This window comes from Notolepis coatsorum (genome assembly GCF_963971535.1).
Source record: "Notolepis coatsorum genome assembly, chromosome: 4".
NCBI lineage: Eukaryota > Metazoa > Chordata > Actinopteri > Aulopiformes > Paralepididae > Notolepis > Notolepis coatsorum.
This window is the reverse complement of record NC_140168.1, coordinates 96,537,042-96,549,744: the sequence shown is the minus strand read 5'-3', so window position 1 is coordinate 96,549,744 and position 12,703 is coordinate 96,537,042. Positions and strand designations below refer to the sequence as shown.

At 44.7% G+C, this 12,703-nt stretch overlaps 1 protein-coding gene across 2 annotated transcripts in view; it reads left to right on the top strand.

The window, feature by feature from the left end:
- The first annotated feature begins 6,424 nt into the window (after window positions 1–6,424).
- The window catches only part of snrnp40 (small nuclear ribonucleoprotein 40 (U5)), a 44,408-nt gene continuing 38,129 nt past the window's right edge, over window positions 6,425–12,703 (top strand). For both annotated transcript variants that reach the window (XM_084312909.1, XM_084312908.1), the window contains exons 1-3: window positions 6,425–6,648; window positions 10,384–10,513; window positions 11,172–11,265. In XM_084312909.1, the coding sequence (XP_084169035.1) occupies window positions 6,541–6,648; window positions 10,384–10,513; window positions 11,172–11,265 (332 nt within the window). In that variant the 5' untranslated portion in view covers window positions 6,425–6,540. The remainder of the gene's footprint in view (window positions 6,649–10,383; window positions 10,514–11,171; window positions 11,266–12,703) is intronic.

The following is a 12,703-nucleotide window of genomic DNA, read 5'->3' as shown; positions in this document are numbered from 1 at the left end:
AGGGTTAGGGAATTTGTTCATAATCCTCTTAGGTGCTATAGGTGCCAGGAGTTTGGCCATATAGCTACCACGTGTAGGAAGGGGCTGAGGTGCGCTAGGTGTGGCGGGGAACATGAATATGGGAATTGTGGAGAGGGAGTGAAGCCGAAGTGCTGTAGTTGTGGTGGGGAGCATAGTGTAGCGTTTCGGGGGTGCGAGGTGATGATGAAGGAGGTCGCGGATCGGAGAGAGAGAAGGGAGGGTAAGTTGACGTATGCTGGGGCGGTTAGCAGGGCAGGACAGGGTAGCCAAGAAAGGGTGCAGGGGGTTGAAGGAGGGCATTTGGCAGTGAGGGTAGAGCAGGTGGAAAGAGAGAGGGGAAGGGAGGAGAAATTAGGTATTGTGGCCTTCGTGGCAGGGGTAGTTACTGGTATGGCAGAGGCTAAGGGTAGAACAGAGATGGTGAAGATGATTGTTAGGATATCGGTTCAACATCTGGGATTGGAAGGTCTGGACTGGAAGGAGGTGTATAGTGAATTGGCTGAGGGGGCTGCGAGGGACAAGGCTGCGAGGGACAAAGCAGCCCAGGATAAGATAGCAGGGGGCAAGGAGGGTCCCGCGGAGGGGGGCTCAGGCAGGAAGTAGCAGCAGTAGCTGCACTCCAATGGACAATGTAGTTGATGACGGGGTCCAGTAGAAGAAGAAAAAGAAGGTGAAGAAGGAGAAGAAGGAGAAGAAGAAGAGCCCATAAAAAGAATTGCGGAGGGCAGTAATACGCCACGATGCGTCTACTCTGCCGGAAATTCAAATAAGAAGAAGAAGAAGGTGTGGCGGGGAACATGACTGGGAAGTGTGGAGAGGGAGTGAAGCCGATGTGCTGTAGTTGTGGTGGGGAGCATAGTGTAGCGTTCAGGGGGTGTGAGGTGATGAAGAAGGAGGTCGAGGTGATGAAGAAGGAGGTCGCGGTTCGGAGAGTGAGAAGGGAGGGTAAGTTGTCGTATGCTGAGGCGGTTAGCAGGGTAGGACAGGGCAGCCAAGAAAGGGAGCAGGGGGTTGGAGAAGGGCATTTGGCAGAGAGGGTAGAGCAGGAGGATAGAGAGAGGGTAAGGGAGGAGAAATTAGGTATTGTGGCCTTCGTGGCAGGGGTAGTTTTTTTTTGTTTTGATCCACTTTTTCTCCCATTTTCTATATTTTCTCCCATCCCAATTTCGTATCATCCAATTCAACCCTCCCCTGTCACGGACGCTGTTTCTTGCCTCCCACAAGCCGGCTGCAATGTGGACTAAGTCATACATAGCACAAGTCCCCTCCGGTACTTGAGGTAACAGCAGTCGCATCTTTTCACCTGCGCAGCTCAATCTCTCAGTGGCGAGGAGTAACGCGTGGGAGGCTCACGCTGCCCCCGACACTTCCTGATTCTACTGCGCAGGCGCACCAACCGACCTGTAGGAGTCGCTGTCCACAACGCCCAATCCCCACCCATCAGTTTCCCACCCCCTAATACGGCCAATGTGTATTAGTACGGACGACCAGCTAAACTGAAAGCAAATGTGTTCAAGTTTCTTTAATAGTTGTCATACAGAAGTACAGAATACTTTTGTACAAAATGCTTCTTACTGTTGCGCTCCAGAGACTGTGCATGACAAGATAAGTATGAAATAAAAACATAGTAAAAATTAGAAGTAAAAAAAGAGGTCACAGTGTTCAGTTTTGACATATGTACAATGTTCGTAGACGTAGTTACCATACAATATACAATACTGTGCAGTGTACTAATATACAATACAATATAGTGCAAGGCATAAATGGACGAGGTGCAGTTTAGGTACTATTCACAGTAGGTGTACGAGTTGTAGTGCAAATCCTTTATCAATAAATATAAAGTGTAAGTGTGTTTGTGTGATCTAAAGTGTGGAGAGTGGGTGCTGCAGTGTGTTGTTTGTTTGAGTGAGTGTGTGCGTGTGGGTGTGTGTGCTGTGTGCATTTGATGGTTGTTGCATAGTGATTATTGTTCGTTTAGCGATTATTTTCGTTTAGCAGCCTGATGGCCTGGGGATAGAAGCTCCTTCTGAGTCTTTCTGTGCTCGCCATAAGACTCCGGTATCGCTTGCCTGACGGCAGCAGTTCAAAGAGGCAGTTGTTCGGGTGGCTCGAGTCCTTAATAATTCTCTTAGCCTTCCCCTTGCACCGCTTGTTGTAAATGTTCTGGAGGGTGGGAAGCCCCCCTCTAATTGTGCGTTCGGCTGAACGTGTCACTCTTTGTAGTCTGCTACGGTCTTGTGCAGTGCTATTCCCAAACCAGGAGGTGATGTTGCCGGTCAGGATGCTCTCTATTGTACATGAGTAGAAGTTCCTAAGGATCTTCTGACTGACTTGGAACTTCCTTAGGCGCCTGAGGAAGTAGAGGCGTTGTCGTGCCTTCTTCACAACACTGTCAATGTGTGTGGTCCATGTCAAGTCCTCGGATATGTGGGCTCCGAGGTACTTGAAACTGTTCACTCTCTCAACTGGTGCCCCGTCGATGCTGAGGGGGCTGTAGTCCTTGACCCCCGACCTCCTGAAGTCCACAATCATCTCTTTTGTTTTGCTGACGTTCAGGGAGAGGCAGTTCTCCTGACACCACTGTGACAGGTTCTCTACCTCTTCCAGGTAGGCCCTTTCGTCGTTGGCAGAGATCAGGCCCACCACTACTGTGTCATCAGCAAATTTGATGATGGTGTTGTTGTTCCGCTGTGCTACGCAGTCATGTGTGTACAGGGAGTAGAGGAGGGGGCTCAGAACACAGCCCTGGGGGGCCCCTATGTTGAGCGTGATGGATGAGGAGGTGCAGTTGCCGGCTCTTACCACCTGGGGTCTGCCCGTCAGGAAGTCCAGGACCCACTGGCACAGGTCATAGTTCAAGCCCAGGTCCCTGAGCTTGGCTATGAGTTTGGAGGGGACTATGGTATTGAATGCTGAGCTGTAGTCGATGAACAGCATTCTCACATAGTTCCCCTGCCTCTTGTCCAGATGTGATGCTGCTGTGTGCAGCACATGGGCTATGGCGTCCTCCGTGGACCTGTTGGGGCGATATGCAAATTGCAGAGGGTCCAGGTTGATGGGGAGGGAGGAACAGATGTAGCCCTTCACTAGCTTCTCAAAGCACTTCATGGCTATGGAGGTGAGGGCTACAGGGCGGTAGTCGTTGAGGCAAGCGGGCGTAGATTTTTTGGGTACAGGGATGATGGTGGACTTCTTCAGACAGGTGGGGATGACGGCCTGTTCCAAGGACAGGTTGAAGATGTCAGTGAATACCGGGGCCAGTTGGTCGGCACAGACTTTTAGGACGCGGCCGGGGATGCCGTCCGGTCCTGCTGCCTTCCTGATATCCACTTTTTTAAAGATCCGTCTCACCTCATCGAACTGACGAGCCCAGCGTCTCCAGCATTTCGTGGAGAGCGCCTTGCCCACTACGCCACGTAGCCGCCCTTCGTGGCAGGGGTAGTTAATGGTCTGGCAGAGGCTAAGGGTAAAACAGAGAGGGTAAAGATGATTGTTAGGATAGCGGTTCAACATTTGGGAATGGAAGGTCTGAAATGGGAGGAGGTGGCTAGGGAATTGGGTGAGGGGGCTGAGAGGGACAAAGCAGCCCAGAATAAGATCGCAGGGGGCAAGGAGGGTCCCGCGGAGGGGGGCTCAGACAGGAAGTAGCAGCATTAGCTGCACTCCAATGGACAATGTAGGGGATGACGGGTTCCAGTAGACTGCGGGAAAAGAAGAAGAAGAAGAAGAAGAGCCCATCAAAAGAATTGCGGAGGGCAGTAATATGCCACGATGCGTCTACACTGCCGGAAATTCCAAAAAAGAAGAAGAAGAAGATCTCATTGTGCATCTTGAGACAGGATAGATAGACTGTCTATCCTACAAAACACATAGACTGAAACCTGCATTTCTCAACCAAGGTGCCTTGCCTACCGTTTTGCTGTGGAACGGTGAGTGTCCACAACAGCTAGCTAGCTGTTCTACTTGAATACTGAATGTTAATATTGAATCAGACAATATTGAATACTGAATGTTAATATCAGACCTATTGTATGACAGTGAAGTTATTGAATCTTTTTGTAGTGTCTCTTTCCGGTGTTGCACTTTTTAGACGGTCCCTGGCTGCGCACTTGCCTCAGGGTGCTTTCTCACTCACCATCGGGGTCGAATCAGCTCCGTTCCGTCCTCGTTCCATCCTTGGGTGCGAACCCCCCCCCCCCCCCCCCCCCCCCCCCCCCCCCTCTAGTTTGTGTACACACTTCAGTCTTGGTTCGCTCCGGGTTCTGTTTACGGTTTGCGTTTTGAGCGTGTAAGCTTGCCGTAGGCGATGTCACGCTCGAACATCAACAAAGGAAGGAAGAGTTTAACACACGGTGGTGGAGACTGGATGCTGATATAAAAGAAACAAATAACCAATAAATATGAAGTTATATTTGAACCTCTGTTGTCAAGCCTTGTCAATATAACCCACCCCATTTTCTCACGAATGGAACTGGTGTTGTGGAGTCCGCTTTTGAGGGTTAACGCTAAGCTAACGGCTAACGCTAGTTAGCTTAGCCTATTACTAGTAACATTGCTCGCATCAATTATATTGAATGTCATTGATCTACCGGTCGATCACGGCCGACTGGTTGGGCATCACTATTGCCGACCACTGAACTAGGATATCTGTTGGGTAACGTGCGTTTAGACAACACTATTTGGGACAGACCATATTAGGCTATTACTTCACATAAAATATCATGTCTAAATGAAATGCACAAAACAAAAAATATATGTATCATAACGTTACCCTGGTATAGATCTGTATGCATGTATTTATGTATTTATTCATAACGTTATACATATTCGTTAGATCGTGCATGGCTTTTACATTGAAAAACGTACTTGTCACGTGGTTCCGTTCTCCATTCTTCACATCAAAAACGAAAAACGGGCGGTCAGGTGGCGTAGCGGAGATTGCGTTCGTCACCAACGCTGGAGACGCTGGGTTCGCGTGTTCAAATCCAGCTCCCGGCATTGTCACCAGCTTGGCTGGCCGTTCACACTAATACAATTGGCAGTATTAGGGGGTGGGGAAAGCTGGCGGGGGGGTCCTGGGCGTTGTGGACAGCGACCCCTACAGTTCGGTCGGGGCGCCTGCTCAGCGAGGGTAGGATCTGGAGAGAGGTAGTGCGGCCTCCCACACGTTACACTCTCCCAGTGAGAATCTGCGCGGCCAGGCTGGCTGCCGGCTGGCTGGACATGCGTCGGAGGAAAGCATGTGACAGTCTCCGGCCTCTCGGACCAACAGTAGGGGAAAGTGCGCAACAACCAGGAAGGGGGTTGGGAATTGGCATAACGACTAACAGTGGGATGGAAGAAAAATCGGAAAAAGGAGGGGAAAAAGATTTTAAAAAATAAAATTAAAATTAAAAAAAATAACTAACTATCAAAACGTACACGGACCAAAACCGGCCCATTATTTACTCTTTTTTTCATTTGATTCTGACACCAAAATACGAAAAACAGCTTCGTATTTCAGTTTTTCCCCGATTTTGGTTTCAAACGGAAATAGGAAAACACCTCGTATTTCATTTTTTTTTCTTTTTTTCGTATTTCCGTTTGAAACGAAAAACGAACTATCAAAACGTACACGGACCGTTCTATCGCCATGCCCTAAGACAAATTCTAACCTTAACCAACTTCGAAAGAGTGCCTAAGCTTAACAGGTGTAGAAACAGGCGTCACACGATTGGGCGCACATGTCACATGAAGTGGCCAATCAGAGAGCATCTCCGCAAAATGCGGCTATGAAAAAAAATAACGAAAAAAAATAACGCCGTTTTGATAGTTCGTTTTTCGTTTCAAACGGAAATACGGAAAAAAAAACTGAAATACGAGGTGTTTTCCTATTTCCGTTTGAAACCAAAATCGTAAAAACGGGGGGAAACTGAAATACGGAGCTGTTTTTCGTATTTTGGTGTCAGAATAAAAAATAAAAAAAACTAGTAAATAATGGGCCGGTTTTGGTTTTTGGCCATTCCTTATTTCGTTTTGAAGAATGGAGAACGGAACCAGGTGACAAGTACATTAAAATCGGCCCATTATTTACTCATTTTTTTTATTTGATTCTGACACCAAAATACGAAAAACAGCTCCGTATTTCAGTTCCCCCCGTTTTTTTCGATTTTGGTTTCAAACGGAAATAGGAAAACACCTCGTATTTCCGTTTGAAAGTACAGAGAACAACGAAATTCCTTCTTTAAAGTTCTTTCTTCTCAGGGAGTTAATTATTTCTCTTTGCCTTCATTTCTAGGCCTGGGTGAGAACCACCAAGTGCTCCCTCTGTCCTGTGGAGGGCGGCAATACGCCTAGTCCGCCGGAAACTTACAAGAAGAAGAAGAAGAAGAAAACGTCCACACGGACCCGGAAGTATTTCTCCCTTCTTTTCCTTGGTTTTGTCTTCGAGTTCCGCAAGGCAACCTCATTCATTTGGGATTCGACTTACAGACAAAATATCGGCGGTCGAGCTGTTTTGTTTGAGTACAGACAACCAGAATGATCGAGCCCAAGAAGAGAGCGGCGGACATGGCGGTGGTCCCCGCGGGGCTCCTGAAGAGGCCGCGCACGGAGCTGGTGGCCGCGGCGCAACAACTCGTGTCCATGGTGAGGAGAGCTAATGCTAACAACTAACGTTACAGTAACGTTACTGATTGATTGATTGATAACTTTATTAACAGATTGCAGAATGGGTAGAATACAGTACGGCTCAATACACACAATTGGATGCAGACCAGAGAAAGACTTTCGTCTTGTTTACATCAGGGCCCCCCATTTAATTAGCCCCTTCGGCTGCGATGTGCAAGCCAGGGGATCATCCCTATGTTCCCCGGGTTCTATGTTCCCCGCTTTGATTGATTAATAGATTGAAAATTCAGCAACTTGCAATGGGCCTGGTCTACAAGATGCACTACACGACCAAGGTACCCATGTACATACAAGTCAAAATACTTCCCAAAGGTCAGTGAATACCACGACCACAACACCAGAGGGAGCTCCACAAATCATGTTAAACCCAGATTCGGGGGGACAAGGGACTAAACACATTTACAGCCGTAAAATAATCCCTACCCACCTTCAAAACTACTCTCAAAAAGGCTGCAATTCGAAACTGGCCCGGTAACCCAACCCACCCAACCCCCTCCAATGTACAGTTTCTTCCCCCTCCAATGTATATATTTTCTTTTAGGATCTCTGTCTCGTAAACTGTACTATATTTGTATATCTTGTATGTCATAAATGTCTGGATGTAACAGTACAGTACTGTATATCTGTATGTTGTGTATGTCATAAATGTCCTGACTCAGGGTTCGAAATTAACGGGGGCTCGGGCAAAATGCCCTTGAAAATGGACAAAATGCCCTCGAAAATCAGTTAAGGGGGGGCAGAAAATGCTCCCGACAGTTTACTAATTATATATATAATTATATATATGATCTACAGTGCGAGCATTTCCCTTGTATTTGCCCCTAATAATATGTGTGTGTGCGCGACCCGGAAAAATCATTTACTCGAGACGAGTGACGATTACAAAACAGCTCCGCTGTTAATAGTCCCACATTACACAAGGCGCATAAACGTCCAATCACAGTATACTTTATACAATAATTGTATAAAGAATTTTCAATGTTCTGTCATCTAATAATATATTCCATTACCTTTCCTATCTGTATCAAAGTCAAAATGTTGGTATCATAACAACACTACAACATACAAAAGCAGCTTGACAACCGATATCCTTTGCGTTTGATTGAAAACTTTATTAACAGATTGCAGAATGGGGACAATACAGTACAGCTCAATACACACAATTGTTAAGGGGATGCAGACCAGAGAGACTTTCGTCTTGTTTACATCAGGGTCCCCCATTTTCAATTCATAGTGTGCACACGCACAGTATAATATGCATGTGATAAATAGTTAATAAACTCTGTTACTTGAACAATTTTCACTGTGCTCCTAAATTTCTTTGTGTGCTCCTAAATTTTTATTTAGATTTTATTTATTAACATTTTATTTAGGAGCACATGTGCTCCTTGGGAAAAAGGTTAGCGTAGAGCCCTATATATGGAGACATTAACATTACATTATCAAACATAGGGACGAAGACTGTAAAAAAAAGTGTCAACAGACAACAATGTTTTATAATCCTTATGTTAATTTTCATCATAAAAATTCAGTGCCCCCGAAATACAAAAAAAGCCCACGAAAATCAATTAAGGGGGGCAAAAAAGCCCTTGATTTTTTTTTTTTTTTTCTAACCCTGGTCCAGATGAATTGAAAATGGGGGACCCTGATGTAAACAAGACTAAAGTCTTTCTCTGGTCTGCATCCCCTTAACAATTGTGTGTATTGAGCCATACTGTATTGTACCCAATCTGCTAATAAAGTTTTCAATCAATGCATGTATAGGACTGTCCGATGTTTGAAGTGGTCGGATAACTTTTCTGCCTCTGTGTACCAAGGTGATGCAGGGATTGAAAAACGGTAGTTCTTCATTGACTTGTGGTGGCTGGGGGCATACAGGGAGGCAGTCTAACGGAGGCATGTGTGCAACATAAGAGAAGCATTGTTGACATGTTACTGTATCAGCTTTGTAAATCTATTTGTGGCGGGTCTATCTGATATTGTGGTGGACCATCATGATTCATGAATACCTATCATGAATACCCATCTATTCTATGGAATATAATCCAGACAGGAATCAGGATAGATAGAGAGAGAGGTGTGTGTCCCGGGTGCGTGTAGCTTTTCTCCAACGCATCCGTGTTTCCGGGTTCCCACTAACTGGATAGTTGATGATATAAACATTTCATTTCATTATCTGAAATATTCTAAAATCATTAAGTCTGCTATAAGCCATTATCCCTTTGTAAGGCTTTGTGTGTGATTTATTATTTTCTCACAGTAGTGTGTAATATATATATATATATATGTGTGTTTGGATAAAGTGGATAGAAAACACAGTACTGTGCAAAAGTCTTAGGCACCCAATAGTTTTTATATAAATTGTCTTAGATGTAAATAATTTTTTTTTATTAGTGTGTCAGTAGACTACTCTTAGTACATTTTCATTTAATTATTTTTTAAAGCATCTTCATGGTTTAATAATGGAAACATGTTTTGCAGGGACTTATTATAATCATCATATTGGCGTGACTGTATGCATCAAAGGGTTAAATCAAGCAATTTCAAGTGCTTTAGAGGAAATGTCAAAATATTGCGATATATATCGTGATATGGCCAAAACATATCGCAATATCATTTAGAGGCCATATCGCCCAGCCCTAGTTCCCACTTTGCGCTCTGATTGGCCAGGTCATGTGACATGTGCGCCAATTGTGGGACGGCAAGTTCTGCGCCTATTTCCGGGTCGAACAGCCTGCAAACTACCTAATGCCTAGTTTATCACTGGTTAAGCTTAGGCGACTCTTTCGAAGTTGGTTAAGGTTAGAGTTTGGAATCAGGGCAGGCGTTCTATCGCCATGCTCTTAAGACAAACTCTAACCTTACCCAACTTCGAAAGAGCGCCTAAGCTTAACCAGTGTAAAAACTTGTGGTCCCACGATTGGGCGTACATGTCACATGACCTGGCCAATCAGAGACGCGGAAACACGAACACGTTGGAGAAAGGCTTCAAGCGCCCCTCGGCCCCTCATCTTTTGCAGTGGCATTCAAACATTTCCACACCAAATTGATGCATAATAGGAAACCAATTTGATAAGATTTAGTCTCTGGGAGCCCCATCCGAGAGTCTGTCTACACACTCGGTGGGGAGATGTGAAGTGAGTGTGAAACCTAGGATCAGAATAGTCATTCTTACACATTTTCTCATTGTGCACATTTTGAAGTGAATAAGTGAAAATTAAAACTATTTAACACCCTCGGATCTGCTGACAAGGGTCTCCTAACCACCCGTAGGTCCTACTTCAAGTCTGGAACAGCATCCCCACGTCCATCAAATCTGCCCCCTCCATCGAGTCTTTTGAATCTAAGCTCAAAACTCACCTATATTCCTTCGCCTTCCCTGACTCACTCTGACTCTTGCCTCGTTTGTTTTGACGTGTTGTTCTGTTTCTTTGTTTGTCTGTTGGTTGTTTATTTTCTGTTTATTTATACGTCAGGAGTACTTTTTTTTTTTTTGCTACGTAACCCACTTAGAAGCACTTTGGTTGACAAGTGTCATGTTTAAATGTGCTATACAAATACATTTGATACACTGATTGATTGATTTAGGGCTGGGGACCCCCCGGTCCCTGGACCCCACATTGAGGACCACTGGTGTACTGTACAGGTCAGGATGTATGACGGCTGACGATGACGCACCACTGTCCTCCACAGGGTCCCCCACGGAGCTCCAGCCTGCAGGCGCCCATCATGCTGATGTGTGGCCACGAGGGAGAGGTCTACTGCTGCAAGTTCCACCCCAACGGAGCCACGATGGCGTCCTCTGGCTTCGACAGGCTCATCTGTGAGTTAACCAGTTAACCCTTACTTTAACCCTAACCGTAACCCTTTCACTGAATCACTGCCACACGACAGAAGGTTAACCCTTTACCATCACACTACCGACGGTCGCCGGGTTAACCTTCTGTGTATTGTCGCAGTGAAAGGGTTAACCGTTTTGGTAGTGCGGCAGTGAAAGGGTTAACCTCAGTCCTCTGGCTTGGACAGGCTCGTTAACCATTCTGTTGTTGCTTATAAACCCAACCCTTACTTTAACCCTAACCTTAACCTCAGTCCTGCAAATTTAGCATAAAACGGCTGTCAATTGCATACTGAAAGAAAATTGGACACTATTCTCCAACCATTTGTGTAGCAGATGCACAAGTCTGGCCTCTTTTGAAGGGAAACACTCTGAGCGCTATTGTCACAGAGTTACACACAGTGAACGCACAGAAATAAAAGTTTTATTTTAAATGTTCGTCTCTACTCTAGTTATTAGCTGAAAACACTGCTGGGGCCATAGCCTGAAGTCTTACCTAGAACATGTCCAAAGTCGATAACAATATCACAAAAGATTTGTGTTTTACACATCTTTATGTAATGGTATGTTTAAGAGTTTTTCCAAAAAGGAGTATCTTGAATCTTGTCACACATATGAACTGATGTGTCTTGTTCCTCTGCAGTGATGTGGAACGTGTTTGGAGACTGCGATAACTTTGCCACGCTGAAGGGCCACACCGGGGCCGTGATGGAGCTCCACTACAACACAGACGGAGGGTAGGACTGACTCTTTTTATTCATATCTTATATTCATATTCAGTTTTATTTAATTAAAAAGGGGTGCAGATACAGTAGATGCCTTTCATCAAATAATAATTTCATAAAAACTTCTTAAGAAATGATTACATGAAATCATATTGCTACACTCCAGTAAGTACCCCACCCATCACCCCTGCTCCACAATTCCACGCCATCCTGAATACCCCCCAGGTTGGTGTCGTCTTGTCTGACTCTGGAGAAGACGGTAAGGGCAGTTCCCATAATGTTTCTTTAAAGGAAAACTCCAACATTTTGGGAAATTAGCTTATTTGCCATCTACCCTGGAGTTAGACAAGAAGATGCATACCTTTTTTCTTCTCTGTGCATGCAGTAGGAATAGGAAGACATGCACCGTTAGCCTAGCTTAGCACCAGTCACTGGAAGTAGGTTCCTCCATTAGTCTAGTTCCAACATCTTCCTACTCCTACTGCATGCACAGAGAAGAAAAAGGTATGCATCTTGTCTAACTCCAGGGTTCCCAAAATGTTGGAGTGTTAAGATACATACCTTTTTCTTTTCTGTGCATGCAGTAGGAGTAGGAAGACACGCACCGTTAGCCTAGCGCCAGTCACTGGAAGTAGGTTCCTCCATTAGCCTAGTTCCCAACGTCTTCCTACTCCTACTGCATGCACAGAAGAAAAAGGTACGTATCTTCTTGTCTAACTCCAGGGTAGATAGCAAATAAGCTAATTTCCCAAAATGTTGGAGTGTTCCTTTAAGGTTTCACTATCTTCGCTTACGTTGCAGGACCCAACAATTTAGTTTACAGTACGAATATAGAATAGAATAGAATATAAGTACTTTATAGAAGTACTTTATTAATCCAGAGGGAAATTCAGCACCACAGATCGCTCACAATGAACATTTAGTTAGTCAAAAATAAGAATAAGAATAAAAATACACGGCCAGAGATGTACATTCTAAAATATGTACCGTATATACATTCTGAAATATACATATAGTATAGTCGAATCGTCATATTGAACAGTAAAATCCAATTCGACTGAGAAAATGCATCGGGTGTACAGCCCTTTCTCAGTACACAGATTTGAATTAGAATTTATTTATAAGGGACAATGTATATTAATTAACATTCAGCATCTTGCAATAAAACATTGATGTAAATACACCCGAATTAGCCAAGCCTAATTTTCATCGGTAGTCACCACATGAGACCAAAAGTGCATACAGTACATAAAACCAAAAATATGATGCATAGAACCACAAATACATAAAACCAGAACAATACATAAAAACCAGGAATGCATACGGTACAATTACAAGGTTAAAACACAAAGCAGAAGTTGAAATTACAGGAGTAATACTTATCCTAAAATGCGACTAGAGTGCTATCTAGGCTAGGCATATCCTAAAGTGCTCTAAAGCAGTGGTTCTC